The 23,827-nt window shown below is 38.9% G+C and overlaps 1 protein-coding gene across 2 annotated transcripts in view; it reads right to left on the bottom strand.

Moving 5' to 3' along the window:
- Window positions 1-20,167, bottom strand: part of ANKRD50 (ankyrin repeat domain containing 50) — a 35,390-nt gene extending 15,223 nt beyond the window's left edge. Inside the window, exons 1-2 of one of the 2 annotated variants that reach the window (XM_069557462.1) lie at window positions 19,839-20,167; window positions 17,401-18,350 (exon numbers count right to left, since the gene is read on the bottom strand). In XM_069557462.1, coding sequence (XP_069413563.1) covers window positions 17,401-17,945 — 545 coding nt within the window. In that variant the 5' untranslated portion in view covers window positions 17,946-18,350; window positions 19,839-20,167. Of the gene's footprint in view, window positions 1-17,400; window positions 18,351-19,167 lie in introns of both variants that reach the window. The other variant, XM_069557463.1, reaches the window with a different exon arrangement.
- Between the last annotated feature and the right edge of the window lie 3,660 nt (window positions 20,168-23,827).

The following is a 23,827-nucleotide window of genomic DNA, read 5'->3' as shown; positions in this document are numbered from 1 at the left end:
ACCACAGATGACACCACCCTTATGGCAGAAAGTGAAGAAAAAGTAAAGAGCCTCTTGATGAAAGTGAAAGAGGAGAGTGAAAAAGTTGACTTAAAGCTCAACATTCAGAAAAGTAAGATCATGGCATCTGGTCCCATCACCTCATGGCAAATAGACGGGGAAACAGTGGAAACAGTGGCTGACTTTATTTTGGGGGGCTCCCAAATCACTGCAGATGGTGACTGCAGCCACGAAATTAAAAGACTCTTAGTCCTTAGAAGAAAAGCTATGACCAACTTAGACAGCATATTAAAATGTAGATACATTACTTTGCCAGCAAAGGTCCATCTAGTCAAGGCTATGGTTTTTCCAGTGGTCATGTATGGATGTGAGAGTTGGACTATAAAGAAAGTTGAGCACCCAAGAATTGATGGTTTTGAACTGTGGTATTGGAGAAGACTTTTGAGAGTCCCTTGGACTGCAAGGAGATCCAACCAGTCCATCCTAAAGGAGATCAGTCCTGGGTGTTCATTGGAAGTACTGATGTTGAAGCTGAAACTCCAATACCTTGTCCAGCTGATGCGAAGAGTTGACTCATCTGAAAAGACCCTGATGCTGGGAAAGATTGAAGGCGGGAGGAGAAGGGGACGACAGGGGATGAGATGGTTGGATGGCATCACTGACTCAATGGATATGAGTTTGGGTGAACTCTGGGAGTTGGTGATGGACAGGGAGGCCTGGCGTGCTGTGGTCCATGGGATCACAAAGAGTCGGACATAATTGAGCGACTGAACTGAACTGAATCTTAAAATGTATTACCGAGTGGAAAAAGTCAATATGATTTCTGACTGTCAAACATTCTGGAAATGGCAAAACTGGTTAAAGCAGAAAGCTCACAGGCTGCCAGAGAATAGGGAGGCAGTGATGAGTAGGCAGAGGACAGAGGATTTTTAGAGCAGTAAAATATTGTGTAGTTTTACCATACAAAACTATATAGTAATGGAATATACATATCATTACACATTTCTTAAAACCAACTGGATATACAATACCAGGAGTGAACCCTAATGTCAGCTATGGACTTTGGATGATAATGATATGTCAATGCAGATTGATCAGTTATAACAAACACACCATTGTGATGCAGGATGTTTATAGTGGAGGAGGCTGTGTGTGTGAAGGTGTGGGGATAAACAAACTCTCTGCACTTTCCACTTAAGAAGAAAGCAGTGAACCTAAAAATGCTCTAAAAAATGAAGTTTACAAGTTAAAAAAAAAAATAGTATGGTATTTGCAGAATACCGTAATGACACATTAAGTTAAAAACAGACCAGTGTAAATATAGGAAGCTGATTTTTCAGTGTTGCAAAGATAATTCAATCGAGAAAGGAGTTTTTTTCAACCTAAAAAATGATACACAATATTACTTAATTACCCATTTTGAATTCTGAAGTCTAAGATCTTACTGCTAGGCTTCTCTCGTGACCCCCTGGTTAAGCATCTGCCTGCCAATGCAGGTGACACCAGTTCGATCCCTGATCTGGGAAGATCCCACATGCCATGAGGCAGCTAGGCCTGTGCACCACAACTACTGAACCCGTGCTCTAGAGCCCTCAAGCCACAAGCTCTGACACCCACACACCCTAGAGCCTCTGCTCCACAACAACAGAAGCCACTACAAAGAGAAGCTGGAACACTGCAACCAAGAGTAGCCCCCACTCGCTGCAACCAGAGAAAGCATGCATGCAACAACGAAGACCCAACATAGCCAAATCGCTAAAAAAAAATAAAAATAGATAAAAATTTAGTACTACCTGGTGAAATCTGTCATCAAAATATTATACATTTTAAGTTTACCTAGAAGGTTAATCCTATATACCTAGCACCTTTCCAAAATCATCTGGAAGTACAATGCTGACATAACAGCCTGTCATTTTATTAATGAAATCTTAAATTCTTTCAAAAGGCTATGCTTTAAAACAAATGTTTTAAAAGCATGTGAAGTAGAAAAACTAAATCACTAAAAATTCTCACTTAATATATCTTTGTCTTAGGAAAACAGACCCAGGTTCTTACTTTTCTTTTTCTCCAGTTTCATTAAGACATATACTTGACATACTACATTTTGTAAGTTTAAGGACTATAACACGTGTATGTACATACGGCAAAATGTTACCACAGTAAGATCAGTTAACACCCACTATCTCACAGTTATAATTTTTTTTTCCTTGTGATGAGAATTTTAAGATCTATTCTTTTAGCATCTTTCAAATATATAGTATTGCTAACTGCAGTCACCATGCTGCGTGTGCACTCCCAGGGCCTATTTATCTTATAACTGGAAGTTTGTACCTTCTGGCCACTTTCATCTAATGCCGCAACTCCTAATCCCTGCTTCTGGGAACTACAAATATGATCATTTCTATTTCAATGAGTTTGGTTTTTAGGTTCTGAATATAAGTGAAAACATACAATATTTGTCTCTCTGTGTCTGAGTTATTTCATTCAGCATAATGTCCTTAGGATCCATTCACGTTGCCACAAATATTTTCTATGGCTGAGTTATATGTATGTGTGTGTATCACAATTTCTTTATCCATTTATCTAAACTGATGCACACTTAGGTTGCTCCTTATGTTCTTTTAGCAATGAAATTACCCTCCAATAAATTAAAGCATGTGAAAACGTGGAATAGGGTATAACTGATACCTCAAACCAGTTAGGGATCACATGTTATATATTCATTAAGAAATCTCATGAGTATAATTGATAATTAAAATCAGGTCACGACTTTAGCCAAAATATAGGGTGAAATTTCTCTCTAAACATTGACCAGGATATTGTAGGGACTTCATGAACTGTTTCCCCATTAGCTAAAATACAGCAGGGAATTATGAAATATTAAAATACAAAGAAAAAAGGAAAATACCAGAGTCAAAAATAAAATAAACATTTCAAAGTATCAGACACAGAAAAGAAGCAAAATGCTATAAGCCTAAATGAGCCTAAAACTTCAACCTGTCAAACAAGTCTGCAATGGCAGCCCAGAGATTAGATGGTGGAAGTAAAAACTGTGACAAGTTCTCCTGCCTCTACTAATAGGACTCAGACTCACTGTCTGAAACCAGGGGCTGGAAGAGGGGCTCTCCCTATGAATAATGAAAGAAGGAAACAAAAAGCACAGACTACCGCCTAGGGCTATGGCTTTTAAGAAGCAGCAGGGAGGGTGAAAAATCAGCCTCCAGGAGACAGGAACTGAACCTAAAAAGATCATGGGTCAGTGACTAAATCTACAAAATCACTTGTACAGGCTTGGAGTAGGAGCTTCATATCTCAATTGACCATCATCCTAGACTGCACTGATGGTAGGGAGTGGTGGGGGCAATCAGCAATTAGAGCAAGGAGAACAGAGGTAGAAATGGTGATTCAGAAAGGAGAGTGAGAAAATTACAAAATTCTTAGCGCTTTGAAAGAAAGCAGCAAATGGAACAATCAGAATATAGGTTCATGTCCAAATGAAAGTAACTTATAAAACTGCCAAAGAATTTAAAGAAAACCAATCTGTGATGTTCAGATAAATAAAAGACTATTTTATTTATTTTAAAAAGAAGTTACTTAACAAGCAAAGGCACAAATCAAGTAAAACAGGAGAGAACCAGAGAAATTTTCCTCATAGGGACTTTCACTGCCAGATATAACGCAGTAGGTGGCAGCAGCCCAAAATTCCCACAGCAACAGCTAGAAAATAATGTTATCCATTACAAAATTTACATTTTTAAAGACATGAGAAGGTTGTTGAAGCAAGAGAGCAAAATGAATTAGAACTCCAGAGGACAGGAATTCCTCCAAAAGGAAAAAAACAAACAAACAAAAAGAAACTACCTGCTGATTTCTTCTAAGGGGTCATTTGCTGATTTGGGGCATGTAGTGATTTTAGGTATGGACGAAGAATCAGACTTGGGCCACCCTGAGGGACTCTGCCAAAGAAATAACATCACCCCAGCTTTTAGAGGTCAGACATTTCTCTTTCAGAGAGCAGAGTCAAATCTGAATTGTCCCTGACAACAGACTGTTTTCTCCAAGGTATCTCTGCTAAATTCTGGGTTGGGGAACTAGGATCACTGTGTCTGGAAGTCCCCCACCGTCTGCATGCTGAAGAAGAAGTTCTACCAAAGGGAGGGAACTTGCTTTAAACACAAAACCCACCCTCTTCAAGACGTTTGTCAGAATTTGAAGGTATAAAGGGCAGGAAGTCGAAAAACTAAATGGATACTTCTTGGAGAAGAAGTGAATTATCAACCGTCCTTTTGGAGCTCTCAATCAAAAGCTGAGAAGGTCCACACCAAAATGACAGAAATAAACTAGCAGTCTCAGTAAGACTTCAAAGGAGCCTCAGCCCAGCTCAAGCTCTATTTACAGCAGCCCCTCACTCTCTGCCCAAATGAGAAAAAAAGCAAGCCTTCTCTGATGAAAGATATGGTCTGGAACTCTACAGTATTTGACACACTACCTGACATGCAATCAAAACTCATCAGAAAAAGGGAAGAAATATGTGATTGGTAATTTAGAGGAAAAAGAAACAATAAATACAGATTCAAATCTAGATACTATTGTTAGCATAAACTAAACTAACCATAATTAAAATATTTAAAAAAGCAGATTAGGAAAAAAATGAAGAATTTAAACCAAAAAAACTCAGAATCTATAAAAACAAAGAACTAAAATTCCACTTTAGAACTAAAAAACTGTATGTATTTGATGTCGGAAATTCTTTGGGTATATTCAACACCATCCTGATAACAATGGAAGATGAAATTAACAAATTCAAAATAAAGGCCAAAAGAAAATACCCAAGCATGAGAAAAGAAGGCTAGAACAGAGTAGTGTGGAAAATACATGAGGAATTCATTTGAAAGGTACAACTTACACACAGTTGTGGTCTGCAAAGAAAAAGAATCAGATGAGACTTTTCTAAAACTAATGAAAAAAAACAATCCCCAGATTTTGGAAACTCAGTAAATCCAAAGACAGAAAAACTACCAAGAAACCACACTTATGCAAGACAAAGTCTAACTACCGAAAAACAAAGAAAAAACCACAAATACAGAAAATCTTGAAAGGAAACAAAAAAAGGGGAGAGAAGGCATTATCAAAGAAGCAAAAACAAGTCTTCAAGAAACTTTTCAACAGAAATGAAGATGTATAAGACATGCTAAAGGTATCTTTAAAATGATGAAGGCAATATGTGCATGTGCACACACACACACAACACACACACACACACACACAACACACACACACCTTCTAAACCTCTAACTCTGTACCGATCGCAAACTGGAGCCTATTATAGAGTGAAGTAAGCCAGAAAGAAAAACACCAATACAGTATACTAATGCATATATATCGAATTTAGAAAGATGATAACGATAACCCTGTGAGACAGCAAAAGAGACACAGATGTATAGAATAGTCTTTTGGGCTCTGTGGGAGAGGGAGAGGGTGGGATGATGATTTGGGAGAATGGCATTGCTGCTGCTGCTGCTAAGTCACTTCAGTCGTGTCCGACTCCGTGCAGACCCCATAGACAGCAGCCCACCAGGCTCCCCCGTCCCTGTGATTCTCAAGGCAAGAGCACTGGAGTGGGTTGCCATTGAAACATGTATAATATCATATATGAAACAAATCACCAGTCCAGGTTCGATGCATGATACAGGATGCTTGGGGCTGGTGCACTGGGATGACCCAGAGAGATGGTATGGGGTGGGAGGGGGGTTCAGGACGGGGAACACGTGTACACTCCTGGTGGATTCATGTTGATGTATGGCAAAACCAATACAATATTATAATTAGCCTCCAATTAAATAAATTTATATTTTAAAAAAAGGAAATATACTTCAAAAGTGAAAGTGATTAGAGAATAACAATTAATGAGTGGACTTCACAAGACTGCTTTGTGACAATGTCAATATATAAAAATCATTTGAATCCCTACACACTAACATTTTAAAAAACACATAAAATAGTATTTACAAATAATATCATTTACAATAGTACCAAAAAAAAAATCAAATAGTTGAAAATAAATCCAATCCAAGATGTACTGGATCTATATACTAGAAACTATAATACAGTGCTGAGGAAAATTGGGAAAAAAAAAATCTAAGTAAGTTAAGATGTACCATATTCATGGATTAGGGGATTGAACATTGCAAACAGGTCAATTTCCACAAATTAATCTAAAATTCAATGCAATCCTAATAAAAATCTCAGTCAGAATATTTATGCACTCAGTCTCTCATGTGGCCCTCATCATACCCTCAAAAGAGAGGGAGAGTGAAAAAACAAATACTGCGTTGTGTGTTACTATTGTTTTTTTTTTTTTAATTGCCCTTGCAGGGGCCTACACCACACGTGGCAAAGCACTAAACCATCCATGCCCCACTCGCCTAGAGGACTATTTCACACTTTCCTCTTCTCAAAGTTCACTCCCAACTACTGACCTTGCTTCTTAGATAAAACATTATTTAAACACTTCTCACTACCTCCACCACTTCACCGAAGTCCAAGTATTATCTCTCGACCTTAACTGCTGCACTCGTCACTTACTGGTTTCCTGCTTGAATGTTTACCACCCCAGTTCTTAACATGGTAGCTAGTGTGACCCTTTAAAACCGTAAGTCACATGATGTTTTACTACCCTGTTTAAAAGACTTAATGTCTTCTCATCTCCTCAAAGCAAAAGTGCCTATCCTTATAACGGCTTCCAAGCCCAAGTCTATGTATTACGTGGCTCCTAACTCCATCTCTACTTGTCTCTTAGTTTCCCTTTGTTTTTCTTGGATAATACCAAGCCAGTTCCCACCACAGGACTTTGCACTTGGAATTTTCCTCACTCTGGATACTTCCTACAGAATGCCCTAACTTTCCCTATATAAATAGCAACTCTTTGGCCCCAACCTACTCAGCGTATCACTCCTATCATCCTTACTCTGTTTTGATTTTCCACATACCACCTATTATCTAGTGATATGCTATATATTATATACTGTCTTCTTAAATTTTCACTTTTCTACCAACTACCCACACCAACCCTCAAAATATAAGCTCAATAAATACCAATGATACATGGCACATTTTAACTAATATAACCCAGTATTAAGAATGCACCTGGTACATTCCTGCTATCTAATACATATTTGATAAAACAACAAAGGAATGAATAAACCAAAGTTGAATAGAGAACTCAGAAATACATGCATGTGTGTGTATGTATGTGAGTATCCGACTGCAGCAGTAAAATCAATAGTGAAAGATGAGCCATTCAACAAGTACTACTAGAACAATCAAGTAGAAAACAAGTTTTTACATTTTAAGACCCCCCAAAGGCCAAACTATAAAGGAAATCATGAAAAGACTGATATTATATTCACTTTGTACATTTCAAAACAAAAATTACACAAGCAGAATGACAAGGCACAGGATCAAGGATATTTAAAATAATAAGATACCGTTTCACATTCACCTTCCAACTCTGAAAATATGGCAAGCATAGATCTAGCAGAGTAATGGAAACTCAAATTATGCACTCTTCGAAGAGTATAAACTGATTTAATTTTAAAGAGTAGTTGGTACTATCTCTACATTGAAAATGGATATACATACCTTAAGATCCAAAATTTCACTTAATACTTGAGTATTTAATCCAACTTGGAATCATCCTTCATTTCTTTATTCTTAATATATATGCACACTAGAATACCCAAGAATGTTCTTAACTGTTTTGCAAAGTTATACATCTTAAATGAGTATCAACATGACAATAAGTGAATTATAGTATAAAAAAATAAAATTATATACTAGAGAGTGGGTTTGCCAGGTGGTGCTAGTGGTAAAGAACCTGCCTGCCAACTCAGGAGACCTAAAAGACATGGGTTCCATCCCTGGGTGGCAAAGATGCCCTGGAGGAGGGCACAGCAACCCACTCCAATGTTCTCGCCTGGAGAATCTCATGGACAGAGGTGCCTGTTGGGCTACAGTCCAAAGGGTCACAAAGGGTCGGACAAGACTGAAGTGACTTGGGACCAGTGCACACGTACCATAAAGGGAACCATGTAGATCCACATGTAACAACACGGCTAAACACACAAAAAACAATATTACAAAGAAAATATTGCAGGATAGTACTAGCAACACAACACTATCTATACAGAACAATGTTTTTCAAAGTATAGTATGGGATCCCTAGAAGTCCCTAATCAGGGTCATCATAAAACTAAAATGTTATTTGCCTTTTTCACTCTTGTTCTTTCTCAAGGATAAACGGACTTTTCCAGAGCCTGCATGCAGAAACATAGCCATGATAGTCCAGCTGTCTTTTATTAAGCCTAATATTAAAAAGATTTGCAAAACAATGTAAAACAATGCTGCTATGTGTTTTTTTTCCTTTTGTCATGGGCAATTCAGTTATTCTTTCATTAAAATATTATGTTCATATATAAGTTTATTACTATTAAATATGTTAATATATATTAAATATTAGTTTAAATTTCAAATAAACAAATATTGATACACAGACATAATCCACAAAAACAAATTCTTTGTGGTACTCAATACTTTTTAAGAGTATAGAGGCGACCTAGAACAAAAATGTTTGAGAATTGCTGATATGGAATTAAAAATGTACACAACTAAAGTATGTAATAAGTATGTATAAATACATATATATCTCCTCATGTATATAAACTAGTCATACTACATATGCATAACAAGTAAATTCACAGATGAGACACCTAGGGGGTCACCTAGATCAGAATTAGAATGGGATACTTTGGTGGCTTCAAATGTGGACTATCTTTTTTTTAAAGAAACAGAAAACTCAGATTTAGAGTAAATGTAGCAAAATGAGTTAGGTACATGCATGTTTGTCTTTCTATTTTATTAATGTTCCTGTATAATTGAAGCTTTGGGGATAGGAGCAATGTATCATTTCCTCTATAACTTATTTTCTACAACAATTTCTTCCCTTTTAGTAACATTATTGTTTACCTTTCAATTCCTGTGAAGTCCACCATTTTGCAAGTTGCTTCTCTCCCTAAAGTAGCAACTTAACAAACATATTAACTGAGATTTAAACTGCAAAAGTTTTTTCTCCTTTCTAAGTGAGTATGAATTTTAAATGACAATGTCTGAAAGAATGATAAGAGTTTCAAGATGAAACTATGGATTTACAGAAGAGAGGCAAGAGGTGACATCACATGACTCACATCACGTAACATAAACCTGATATTAAAAAGTTTCCATTTGATAAAAATTAATTTCAACATGAACTGTAAAAGACACTAATATAAAGTCATCAAAATGCTGATTTTAAATACTTTTCATCTATAAATATTTTATCTATATGTACAGATTATTCCACAGGAAAACAGAATATTTCAAAGCTGAATATGTTCAGAGCAAATTATCAATGTGACAAAATTATTAATTCAGGAAGTAATGAGTCTCTGCTATATTCTAAGCCCTAGAGATATAAAGGCACAAGACAAAAAAGTACTCTGCTCATTCCAGAAGCTAGCTAGAAAGTCAAAGTATGCACAAAATGATTCCCAATCATGATGGACACTGGAAATTAAGACAGAAAGAAAGCAAAGTGGGATGATGTGATTTAAGAAAATGATTGGCTGGGGCGACTCATTGGACAAAGATAACTCTCCAAGGAGGAAACATTAAAGCTGGTACACCTAAGTGATATCAGAGCAAGTGGCCATACAGGTTGGCCAGAACGTGACCTATTATAGAACAATAATAAGGACAATGAGGATGACAAACAAAGAACAAGGCTGAGAATAGTACAGGTCAAAGTCAATGGCTAGGCAAGGGCCAGACCATGTAAAGCTTAGAATTTCTTACAAAGGTAATGAGAAGCTATCTGCAAGTTTTAAGCAGAGAAATAACAAGATCTGATACCCTTAATTAATCTGTGAAGATAAGAGGGATAACAGCAGCAAGAAGACCAGTTAGGACATCACTGCAAGGGATATGGGAGTAGCAGCAATGGAGATGAAGAAAAATTGAGGTATTTATCTTGGAAACAGAATGAAAGTAGTTGACAGAATCGGGGAAGGGGAGGAGTAAAATTGGGGGATCAATGAGGACTCTCAGATTTTTTATGAAAATTAATGATTTTCTATTTGAAATATCATTTCCTTAATTTTTGGATTGTTAGTTTTTTCCACAAAAGTGGTATACCACAACCACCTCAAAACTCAAGAGCTTAAAATAACAATATTTATGCTTTGTCCTGTGTCCATGCATCTGTTGTATTCCAGGCTTAGAGTCAAGCTTTGAGTTGGGTCAGGTTTGCACACATCCCCCTCATCCTCTTGGGACCAACTAGCTGCCCAGAACATATCCTTCTCAAGGTGATGAGCCTCAAAGAGGAGCAGCCCAATCACTCGTGCACGTGCTAAGTCTCTGTTTGAATCACATCTACTAACTTCCCCCATATCACAAGGCTGAGCCAAAATCAAAAGGCAGAGAAGGACGCTTCTCTAGTAGAAGCACTGCAATATCATGTGGGAAAGACCAAGGATACATAGAGAGAAGAACAAAAGTAAATAAAAGCAAATAATTCAATCCACAGCAATACCTACGAATTCACTTCTGGAATCTATATATTCACTTCTGGAGTCACAACTGTAAAAAGGCTACAAGTTCTTGAAATAGTCCAAATTGTTTTTCAAGATAGCCACAAATAAGATATAATTCTCTTAATTAATTCTTATTTTCATTAAGTAATTGCATGAACATTTTCAAATTCTACATTATTATCAAAGATTATTTAGCTACCCTGGGCTTCCTGGGTGCCACCTGTGCTAAAGAATCCAGCTGCCAATGCAGGAGACATAAGAGAAGTGGGTTCCACCCTTGGGTCAGGAAGATCCCCGGAAATGGCAACCCACTCCTGTATTCTTGCCTGGAGAATCCAGTGACAGAGGAGCGTGGTGGGCTACAGTCCATGGGGTTGCAAAGAGTTGGACACGACCAAGCATCTGAGCACAGCGTTTAGTTACATTACATGTGTTGTAGAAAAGAAAACGATAATATGGATATTTCTGAAATTAAGATAACACGAAAGAGAAGTTGGTTTGAAATTTAAAACAATTATATATAGTATAGTCAAGACAGGACTTTCCTGGTGGCTCAGATGCTAAAGAATCTGCCTGCAATGCAGGAGACCAGGGTTTGATCCTTGAGTGGGAAAGATCCCCTGGAGAAGGAAATGGTAACCTATTCTAGCATCCTTGCCTGGGAAATGCCATTGACAGAGGAGCCTGGTGGGCAACAGTCCATGGGGTTGCAAAGAGTCAGACACAACTGAGAGACTAACACGCTAACACAAAGAAAGTCGTAAAATAACTAGAGGATAAAGACAGGCAACCAATCAGAACACACTTCAAAGATCTTTTTTAAGGCAAGAAGAATATTTACTTATTTTACTTTATAAAATCAAACCATTTCATTGTATAGAAACCATTTAAGCAATGCTAAAAACAAAGTTAAAACTTAAAAAATCTGCAACCTATAACAAACAAAAGGTCCATATTCTTACTAAGTATATTAAGTTCTTACTAAACAATAAGAAAAATGAGAATATTCTTATTCATATCTCTTATCAACTTTAACATTGTCTCAAAAGCTTAAAAATATTTCCTGAAAGTATAAATGAGCTTAATGTGTTCTGGTGAAGTCTGGAAACATAATACATACTTTAGATGGAATAGAACCAAATTGTAAAGAACTTTTAAAGTCAAGTAGACAAATTTAAATTTGTTGTTTACATTGTCACAGGCTCAGAGGAATGACCTAAAGAAAGCACTGTTTTACTTTGGTTAATTGGCCATTACCCAAAGGAATCACAATACAGAGATGCTAAGATTAAGAAGAGCACCTAGGAGGTGATGAACAAAAATTCTAGATTAGGGTAAAAGAATTCAAGAACCATTCCAAAAAAAGATACCATAAGATAACAGAAAAAAAGTCGAAAGAAAACTCTAGCAGCTACCCTGAGCAGTGCTTCTCAAACTTCAATGCGCACAGAATTCACTTGAAATCTTTTCAAAAGGCAGATTCACTTCAGTAATTTAAGATTCTGCTTTTATAATAACCTCCCAGGTTACGCCAATATTGTTGATCTCATGATCATACTTTTAAATAGAAAGGGTTTAGAAAATAAGAGTAACTATGGAGCAACTTAGATAACGATCAAGCCTTATATTGTATGTTTTCTTACTGGCCTGTGTCCTTCCTTCTCAGCACTTAGCAAAGCTGCATTTTTTAATTTTTGTGATTATTTGTTCAATGTATTTCTCCCCACTTCTCAATGTCCTGTTGGGTTCACCACTTCAGTCCTATTATCTGCGCATTAGCACACATCTGGCACACAGCAGGTGCTGACTTTTTGTTTAAGAAATAAATCGGTGTCAATGAATAGAAATGCTAAAAGAGGTGATGGGTTGAACAGAGGAAGGTAGGTGAGGGACACTCCAGTGAAAAGATACATGTTGATTAGAATTAAGAGAAAGGCTGTTGATGTAGACTGGATTGCTATCGTGTTAGACATAAGCATTGGTAGCCATGTAAGTAAATTATTGAAGGAGTGTATCAACAATGGAGACGACCTAATGAGGCTCTGCTGGACAGCCACAGAGAACCTAGAGAAAGTCCCATTAGAGAATACAGTCATACAGAGGATTCTGAATAGAAGAAAACACTAATAATGAAAAAGAATTACTAACATATATCATCTAAGGCTACAGATAGATTAAAAGTGGATTCAGAAGATTTTAGGCTTAAACATCTTTCTGTAAATATGTAGATATCAGATTTAGTAGTTAAGAGTATTAGTTAAGAGTATAAGTAGTCTTAGATATACAAAACAGATAATAGAAAGGAACTATTTTGCCCTGAAAATACCCCACCACTGAGGGTAAGAAGGAAGAATATGCTCCAGTCCCACTCCGTCCTTTGCCCCTTTGCTGAGTTTGCCAAAAACACTTGAAGTCAGTTGAGACCGAAGATAGACATCTGGCCATGTAAAACGATCTGGACCAATGCCACAGTCATACATGCTAAAGAGCAGACATCAGGTTAATAAATTAATAATCACTATACCAGCCTGGTCTGCATTTAACACTCACCTAAATGATGTAACATGTCAACTTCCTTTCTTGGGCAAGAGCTTCAGCTGTCCTTCAATCAGGTTCAAACACATTCTAGATACGTTAGCAGTAGTATTTATTCACTCAAACAATACTCAAACAGCACTTATGATATGCAAAATGCTGTTCAAAGTGTTATTCTAACCATAAAATATTAATCAGCCATGAATAATGTTATGAAGAAACATATGCCTAATAGAGGAGATAAAAAAAACATGTGTGCATAAGTAATTACAAAAGAAGTTAAGAATCTGAAGAGCTATAAGGGAAGAAGTACAAAATGTTTAAGAAGGAGATAAAAAAATTAGAAAGAAGATTCCACTATTCAAGGATTCCTAGTCAACATAAGGAACAAATGTCAGAGTCCAGTCTTCCAGCTCCCAATCTTTTTCTAACAAGCCACTGTTACCTTTCAGCACTTTTCATAAAATTTTTCTGCTAAACTCTCAAAGTTTAGAGTTGTTCATCCTTAATTCATCACAACTTTATTCCATTTATACTTAATTTGAGGGTACCACTGAAGATGTTCAATAATTCCTATCAACATTACCTGTAGCTCAGATGGCAAAGACTCTGCCTGCGCCGCAGGAGACCCAGATTTGACCCCTGGGTTGGGAAGATCCCCCGGAGAAGGGAATGGCAGCCCACTCAGGTACTCTCGCCTGGAGAATCCCATGGACAGAGGAGCCTGGTGGGCTACAGTCCATGGGGTCGCAAAGAGTCGGACACGACGGAGCGACTAACACTACTGTAACTATCAATGTTACAAAGAACAAAATCTTTTTACCCAACGTGGAAAATTGACATCACACAGAAAGTTCACATCTGGCCTTGCCTATTGTTAATCAGAAATAAAAGAAAATAATATCCACTAGGAACAAAGCTTTGTACTTCCACTCCACATCCATCTATCTCTCCAAAAAGACCCTAGCCTTGTGTGTGTGGGGGGTGGGGGGTGAGGGGGAAGGGGGGGCGGGGAGGAGGATGTCAAGGACCATGATAGTAAGGCTCAGAAAGGAGTTTTCTGATTGAAAAAATAACCATCTTTCATTGTGCTTCTGAACCAATCACAGGATCTAAAACCACTAACCCCTCCCTCATTCCTTAACTTGATCGTTTGGTCAAAAACAACTAGAATTTGTTTTACGGTTATAGGACTACTAGGAAACTCTACCGCTAACTCTAGAAAAGTCAACTCAACAGAAAATGCAAAGTTTTCCCATATGAGCCTGAAACGGGAGGCAGAACGAAATAAATCAGCGTTTGGTCCTCTAAACAAGTAAAAACATAACGGTTGTCATCTTAGTTCCATCAATAGAAACAGAAGAAATATATATATTCTAAGTGTAGTAACAACAGCTTTGCACTTTAACCAGTGAAGAAAGAAAAATGGAAAAGAACAAAAATAAGAAATTAATGTGTCTTCATTCATCATTCCCTTTAACAGATGATCCAATCCCATCAGAGTTAAAATGTGTGTGCTGCATCTACACAATAGCAAGTATTTACCCAAAGTATTATTTTTTTATAGAAATAAGATAAATGTTAGCGTTAACAACTTAAAACTCCATGAAGATGGTGTATTTTGTCTGTTCTATTCACTAATTCATCTATAGCTGAACTCTACCTAACACAGAGACAGTTCACAATAAATATCTGTAGCTGAACTGTGCTTAAAACATAAAAAGCTCTCAATAAACATTTGCTGTAAGAATGAATGAATGGATATCAGAAGAAATTTCTTGACAACTAAATCTCAGAATCAACAGAGTTTCCTCTACTATGTCAGAAAAAAAGTAGGAATATTTAACTAAACATGAAGTTACTTTCATCATGAAGAAAATGTGATTTCAAAAAACTGGTAATTAACAAGTTACTACTTAACTATGTGACTCCATGTAAGAAGTTAGTTTGCAGCACTGCATATTGTATCCAGTATCATTACAGGTAAAAAAAAAAATAGGGATAAAAAAATTAGGAAGTAAAACTGAAGAAAAGTAGATAAAAAGCATCAATTACCGAACCACTCTGAAATTCCCCCAATTTTATAGATCTGTGAAGAACTATATCAAATTTCTATTACATTATTTCACACATAAATATATGAAGTCATCAATATTAATTATCCAGTGTTAATGTTAAGAAAGTTACAATACACAACCTGGTTTAGGAGATTGCTTTTGTCAAAACTGAAAAAAACAATTACTTTTCTTTGTTTATATTTTATCTCCCATCATGTTATGATTAACTACATCCATCTCTGTCTCCCTCAAAATATTGTTTAACTCTTTGAAAATAAGGACCTTTTGCTCCATTGTCTACTTGTTTAATTACATCTATCCCTACCTAAATAAAATATATGCCTATTAAAATTCTCCAAAGGATTTATTTAACAAGTCAATCAAACACCAGTAAAACCCACAATAAAATCTTAACTATTTGTCCAAAAGCTGAGATCTAGATCATCTAATGTCATAGACTATGTAAAACTATCTTTTTAACTTTTAAGTATGTTCTTGTCTGCATTTGACGATGGTTATATTACTGCTTCACAGTCTCAAAGAAACATGCAGCTCTACGAATGATCAAAAACAGCTTTTCCAATACCAAGGGGTCACGGTGAAGATCGCTCAGTCAAGTCTGACTCTTTGCAACCCCATGGACTGTAGCCTACCAGGCTCCTCTGTCCATGGGATTTTCCAGGCAATAGTACTAGAGTGGATTGCCATTTCCTTCTCCAGGGACCTTCTCGACCCAGGGATCGAACCCGGGTCTCCCACATTGTAGACAGACACTTAACCTTCTGAGCCACCAGGGAAGTCCCACCAAGGGGTTACCTAGTTTATTTAATGACTCAATTGTGCATGCTCAGTCTCAGTCATGCCTGACTCTATGAAACCGCATGGAATGCAACCTGCCAGGCTCCTCTGTCCATGGGACTCTCTAGGCAACAATACTGGAGTAGGTTGCCATTTCCTCCTCCAGGGATTTTCCTGGCCCAGGGATTGAACCTGTGTCTCCTGTGTTTCCTGCATTGGCAGGCAGATTCTTTTCCACTGAGCCACTTGGAAGCCCACTGATTCACTACTTAAGTGAAAAAGAAAGTGACCCAAGTTTTTGAAAGACCCAGTAGAAAACCATAAGAGTACCAGAATGGTACAAGTAGAAACACTAGACTTTCCCTCCCCAAGTACAGACTGGGAATACAAAATGATTAGATCCTTCTGACAATCAGAAAGTCAATACTGATGTGGTTTTTACACACAGCTGTATATCTGCTTCTTATTCACCTTCAATTAGTAACTAAAATTCACCCAGTGGGGGAAAAATGTAGAAAACGATCTGAGTAGAAGGATCTTTTTAAAGAAATCTCTGCTACTATAGAGAAAGATTTACTCATGATCAGAATATATCAAAAATATACAGTTATTAGACTTGATTTTAAATATTTTAAAGTATTAAAATTTTACATAATTTATTTAACTAATTTCAATCAAACTACATAATTACATACTTTTAAAGTTCGACTTAGACTAAGCTTTTCGAAACACTTTTTAAGATTTCAATAAATCCACAATTCATGAAATTACTTATCGGAAATGAAAATTCAGCTCTTCAACGAGTGACAGTACCTCCAGAAAAAGTAGTAAGTCAAGAGGAAAAGATTTGTTTGTGCACACTTAAGTCTTGTAAAAAGTAGAGTTTAATATTCAGGTTTGCATTATTGATTATTCCATATTGAACACTGTCCATCAAGCTTGGCATCTCAAATTTGTGATACAGGTATTGCCTAACAGATTTGCTCATTAATCTCAGAATGATATAACATTTCTGACCCTGATTTTGATGGCTAACAGCAGAAGAAAACAGATTTGCCCTGAGTTTTACTGGATGGCACTCACATGTTAAAAAGTCTGCAAGAATATCACACCTCTCTAAGTTTCTTCAGTGCTTCACACTCTGTTATTAAATAAGTAAAAGATAATACTTTTAATTAATATCCCTACAATACAAAGCTTAAATTTTGTTTCCTTCAACATTCAAAGTATACAAGTGTTTCACAACCACAGATTATCCCCAAATACACAATTAGAGTAAAAGTACTGGCAAAGTTAAGAAAAAATACAAAACACCAAAAAAAAAAAAAACACTTTAATTTTTTCAAAGAAACAGAACACCATGACCATGACTTATTTGTTACCTTTTAAATGCTTCTGCTGGGTTTCTCTCACATTCCCCGGGCTGTAGGAGGCTTTGAACTGCTGGATCCCTTAGTTTGTCTTCATATCCTTGGAGTAGTCCACTACGGCAGATCTGAGCAACCAGACCTCTAATAAACCCTCCAACACACAAAGTATCAGAGTCCTGTGCTTTGCAGAAATGAAAGGCCAACGCCTGGCGATGTAAACCTCTCTGCAAGCTTGTAGGTGAACTTGGCCACAAGAGTTCAGTGCATAAGGCTGTCTTGCCACTGCCAGGCCCTCCTACCAATAACACACCCCAGGCAGCTCCTTTCCCAGAGACAACACTAGCATTATTCCCAGAATTCATTACAAGGGGTGGTGTGTTGACAGCACTGTTGCAGCAGTTAGTCTTCTCCTGGAGGCAATGCTGAAGCTTGTGGAAAACCCACTCCCTACAGTAAAACTGCTTCCCCTGCAGTAAACTCGTTTGAGCCATTTTGCAGACTTTCTCTTCCCAAGGGTTAGTCATAATAGGTTTCTTATCGTTAACATTTGCTAGCATCTGGGTACATCAACACAGGTCTTTACATCCATTTGGACAGAACTTGCATATTAAGTTGACTTTGAATGGCAGAGTAACCAGTTACAGTAAAATTCAACAGCCACAGAGTCCATCTGCCAACAGAATGTGTGTGACTTTATTTGGCTCTTTATTCCTGATAATCAGCAGAGAATATATGTTTATATTAATTGTTGAACTGGTGGAAAACTGCCTGTTTCCGAACCTTGGCCACACTTTTCCTATATCTTGATGGGTCGCGTAACTCCATGGTTACATCTGGAGTTTATGTGACTGTGGATATTTCAAGTATGCAGATGAGACAATACATCTGGAAAACTGAAGAGAAAGCCCAATCTTTCAATTTGTATAAAATGCTTCTCCAGATTTCCAGCGTTAACTCTGTATCTGAAAATTAGATGCAGAAAAACGTATCCATTACAGTTAAATGCTATCAAAGGGATTACAATTATACAGTAGATTGTTAGTGCTATACTTCTGGTTGAAGGATAGTCAAAGTACTAGACCCTGCAGGTTTTAGATATTTGGACAACTGCCAGAGAGGGAACTGTTTCAGATTACTGTCTCTTATGTGGCAAAAATGGCAAACCACTGTTAACATCTTCTTAATTCAAAGCATTCATAAAATGCATTTTTCAAGATAGATTCTTAATGAACCTGTTCACAGGTTTCTGCGTTTAAGATGTCTAGGTAATCAATAATTCCCACTAGCAACTAAAATAAAACAAAAATACCTTCGTGCAAAATATCACATGATAAAAAGCTCATTTGTCAAAGAATACAATTATCCAGTTACAGTAATCTCAAAAACTCATACACTTCATCTTTGGCACTTTTAAAAAGTTGGATAACTACACCAAAATCATAATTACATTTTCCTTTCTGTATTTCTCTTCCTCTATAGTCAGGCTTCCCAAACAGCTACATTTGAATCAAGCTGCCCTCACTGTAGAAAGGAGAAATAAAGACTTTAGGCACATGCAGTATCATCCTTAACTCTAGCCAAAAAGGTCTTTCCGACAAGCTTGGCAGAATAGCGCCAGGTAGGGAAGCTCTATGAACTTGCACAGACCAGCTAGTCAAAGGGCTCTGTTGACTGGCCACACTCCTTTGTTGATAGGTTGCAAAATCTAGCGGATGATTATCAGGGTTGCGGCTGAATGGGAACGGGTTAAAAAGAAAAAGGGGAAGGGGGTGAGCTTACAGGAGTGATAAAATCCAAACACAAGTACTACGCGAATCCTTCTTTCCTCTGCGCCAAAGAGGAAGGTTTCGGAGAGGGGGCGAGGCATGAAATCTACTACTGTGGCCGGAGAAAAGGCTGCTGGGGAGAAATCCTTCCAGGCAGGAAAGGGATGAGGAATAGATGCCTTGAGCTGGTGGGTGTTTGCCTACAGTTCCGGCCTCTAGTTCAGCTGATAGACAAAAGGAACTCCGGGATTCCCAGCGACAGGAACCTCCTTCGGGTTCAGTGGCCCCAAGGAGCCACAGGAGGGCCACCTCGGAGAGGCCACGGACCGAAGTGCAGCCTCCACACTGAGATCTTCCTTCCAGAAGGCTGGGAACGCCTAGACACCCGCCCCGCCCCGAGATCGGGGTGTGTCCTCTGAAGGGGGAAGGGGTGCCCGACGTCCTCGCCAGTCCTAGATGTAGGGTCGCTTCGGGTCGGTGTCCAGCTCCGCGCCCCCAACCTCGGGCGCTGCTCCCGCCCCCGCCCGGCCCGCCGCGGAACGAACCGATAAGTCGGGTCTGGAGCCCGGGGCTGAAAAGGCTGGATGGGTGGGTGAGGTCCGAGCCCAGCCACAGCCCCCGAGATTCCGACCTGAGGGTGGGGCCTCGTTTGCACCGCCGCTGCCGCCGCCGCCCCTCGGTTACCTCGGTCCCGGCTGCTGCCGCCGCCGCCGCCGCCGCTGCGGAGTCTCAGTCTCAGACACTTGCTCTGCTGAGAAGCCACCGCCGCCAGCGCTCCCTGAACTCTCACTGCAGCCGCCTCCTCAGCCCGGCCCGGAGAACGCTCCCGGCTCCAGATCCTCCTCTTGGCCCCCGGCAACTGCCAGTTCCAGCTGCCCCAGCAGCTCCGCCGTGCTCCTCCCAACCCCCACCGGCCAACCGCCGCCGCTGCCGCCGCCGCCGTCAGGGCAGTGACTGTCTCAGGCAGCCCGGGACCGGCCGGCTCCGCCCCGCCCCGCGGCCCCGCCCTCTCTGCCTAGGCCCCGCCCCCCGGCCGCCCGGCCTTTCTTCGGCCGCCGGCTCCGCCCCCTGCCTCGCCCCTCCCCCACTGTACCGTCCGATCGCCGCCTGTGCCTGGGTGTGTGCGGCCGCTGGGGACCGGCTGCTTTGCACCGCTGGGAGACCTCTCTGAGGGCTGCCTGGCGGCTCCGCCTTTCTCGAGGATGGGGGCGGAGAAGGGGGCGGGGGCTGCGTTCTCACGTCCCCGAGCTCACGCGAGTCGCTGCCCCCACCCACCCCGTCACCACTCGGCCCTGAGCCTTCCTTTGTCTTCCTGTCTGAGGGACTCGCTGGCTTTTGGGGCCGCTGCTAGGAGGGGCACTTGAGCTGGGAGAGTTGCCCCATGCCACTCCCTTAACCTTTTTGTCCCCAAAGGGCACTCCAGGCCGGTCCTTTTCTTCAGTCATCCCGGTCCCCGTTCAATCTATTAAATTCCGGTGATGGTTTAACTTTCTCGATCTGGGACTAAAAGAAACAAGTAATGACCGGGAAGGAGGTTGTGAAAACTAAAAATAGTAGGGATTTGGGGCTATGTTCCTACTTGCCTCATGAAAAGGACATGGCCTCCATCAGATCTAGTTGAAAGCTATCACTATTGGATCTCAGGCAGCTAGCTTCCCTTCTGGACAGATTGATTACTCGCAGAGGCCACTATGGGAGAAAAAGACCGCGATCGAGGTCAGAATGCAGAATAAGATGAACTGCCCTGGAGGACCTGACCACAAGCAGTTACTTTTGAACTAGATGAGCCAGTTTGCATTCACGTGAACCTGAATTAGATTCCAAATTTCTGCTGGGAAAGTACTGTCAACTAATATCTTTTTTATTATTTATGCTAAAACCATCAGCTCTCCTCCCAGCTTCCATTAATTTAAATAGTCTTCTATCTTAAATGCTGAACCAGTCTCCCATCTGTTTTTAGGAATTTCGAAGTATAGCTGTCACTCTTAACTAGAAAAATGGACTGTACTTATGCTTACCCTTCCATTCTGTTTATTCTCAGGCTATCTATGGCAGTTGAGGTTTGTTGACCTTTAATTTTAATGCACTTGTTGCAAATTCTGAGGTTTTTTTCCCAGAACAAAGCAAAGAGTATAAATTCACCAGAATTAGTGATAAAATATGATTTTTGAAAAGATACAACTTTGATATGCATTTTGCTTAAGCCGTTTTAATTACCGCTTAACTTGTCATACATTATTGCCATTGGAATAATGACTCCAGTTTCATGGTTGTAAAATTACATGTTTAGGGGAAATTTAAAGAGTCGGACACGACTGAGCGACTGAACTGAACTGAACTGATGTACATCGTATAATCATTTCCATTAAACTATTTGTTAATATATTAATTAAGATAATTTCTGTCCAATAGAGAAGTTACACAAACGTTTGGTCTACTGAGCCTGTTTTTTTCAGTTAACTATCATGGAATGCTGTTTTAAATACTTCAGCAATAACTAAGCTATAATCTTCAGACTCATTTAGAATTTTTTTCTTTTAACATGTATTGCACATTTCATTTTTATGACTTTTTGCTTTCCCTAATAGAAAAGCTTCTGAAAAAGAAGGGACTATGCGCTCCACACCCTTGTAGGTTTGTAGCAAGTTTCCCTGCATGTAAAGCATGTCTGCTCTTTTATTCCACACTCAACTTACATAGAGACTTCTACACACACGGTATTGTGTTGGCTGCTGCTGCTGCTAAGTCGCTTCAGTCGTGTCCGACTCTGTGCGACCCCATAGGCAGCAGCCCACCAGGCTCCTCTGTCCCTGGGATTCTCCAGGCAAGAATACAGGAGTGGGTTGCCATTTCCTTCTCCAATGCATGCATGCAGGCTAAGTCACTTCAGTTGTGTCTGACTCTGTGCGACCCCATGGACAGCAGCCCACCAGGCTCCTCTGTCCATGGGATTCTCTAGGTAAGAATACTGGAATGGGTTGCCATTTCCTTCTCCCACTGTGTTGGGCATAATGATAATTTACAAAAATGGACAGACACAGTTTCTTCAAGTCTGGGAGGTTGTTGCAAGGCAAAGGTAACTTGGGACTACTCTAGCCATTCTTTCTTTTCAGAACATCCATTTATTTTACCAGTGTTTATATGAAGCAATGATGTTTTTTAAGCTCTTTCAGACTCCTAGTGGCCAAATTACTGTCTTGGTCACCCAAAGGTGGAAGTCTCCACTGTTGAAAAAAAAGTCGTATGGTGGCTCACGTAGTAAAGAGTAGACCTGCAGTGCAGGAGACCCAGGTTTGATCCCTGAGTCCAGAAGGTCCCGTGGAGAAGGGAATGGCAACCCACTCTAGTATTCTTGCCTGCAGACTTCCATGGACAGAGGAGCCTGGCAGGCTACTGTCCATGGGGTCACCAAGAGTCAAATACAACTGAGCAACTAACACTTTCACTTTTCGTATATGGTTTAGTGGGCCTGTTAATTGACCCAGCTGGGATATTTTTTGAGAACGGAAAGAACTAATAAAAACAAAACTATGTAGTTCTTAGGTATACTTATCTGCTGACCAAAAATTTGGTTCAATTATGTTTGGTAGAGTTACTAAATAGTTCTATATAAACATTATTTTTCAAAAAATAGCAATAAAATATATATTAAAACACAAATATGTATTTACCTACCAGATTTTACAAAATGTCTTTTTATCAATTACCTGAATGCTATTTTTAGTATTTGTACTTACTTTCAGTACATTTCACATACTTTAATCAATTTCTTAGCATACTTTCTCCACCACCAAATACTGGTATTTTTCTAAAAAATACATTTTCTTAAATACAATTTTCCTTTTTTAAAATTTATTCATAAAATTGCCTGAAATCTTCATGTTTACATAAACAATATATCATTGCCATCTTCAACGAATGCTCCTCTGTAGAACATATTTTTTTAACTTTTTATTTTGTATTGGAGTATAGCTGATTGACAGTGTTGTGATAGTGTCAGGTGGATAGCAAAGAGAGTCAGCCATATATATACATGTGTCCATTCTCCTCCAAACCCCCTCCCTTCCAGGCTGCCACATAACACTGAGCAGAGTTACCAGTGCTTTACAGTAAGTCCTTGTCGGTTATTCATTTTAAATATAGCAATACGTACCTGTCCATCCCAAACTCCCTAACTAACCCTTCCCCCATCCTTCCCCACCTCTAACCATAAGCTCATTCTCTAAGTCTGTGAATCTGTTTCTGTTTTGTAAATTCATTTGTATCATGTCTTTTTAGATTCTGCGCATAAGGGATGTCATACGATGATTCTGCTTCTCTGTCTGACTTCACTCAGAATGATAATCTCTATACCATAATGTTTTTAGTTGAAAATTTTCTCTCTAAGTACTGAGGTACCTAGTAAGTTCAAAGCAAGCTCTGATTTTAAAAAATATATAATTATTTATATTCTTTATATTGAAATGTACAAATTTTTCAGCTCAAATCTTTTAACAGGTATGTCTTTTTTAAAACCTTCAGTAGCATCTCTCGACAAATATTTTTTCAAAACAAAGCTCCTTATATAAATTTTGTTTATGTTGATGGCTTCAATTAAATTTAGATATCTCAAAATTATAAGTCTTCTGGTTTTTAACCCATTTGGATACAAAATATAATTTTATCCAGTTAAA

This window comes from Ovis canadensis, chromosome 17, assembly GCF_042477335.2.
Source record: "Ovis canadensis isolate MfBH-ARS-UI-01 breed Bighorn chromosome 17, ARS-UI_OviCan_v2, whole genome shotgun sequence".
In the NCBI taxonomy this organism is placed as follows: Eukaryota; Metazoa; Chordata; class Mammalia; order Artiodactyla; family Bovidae; genus Ovis; species Ovis canadensis.
This window is presented reverse-complemented; position numbering and strand designations above follow the sequence as displayed.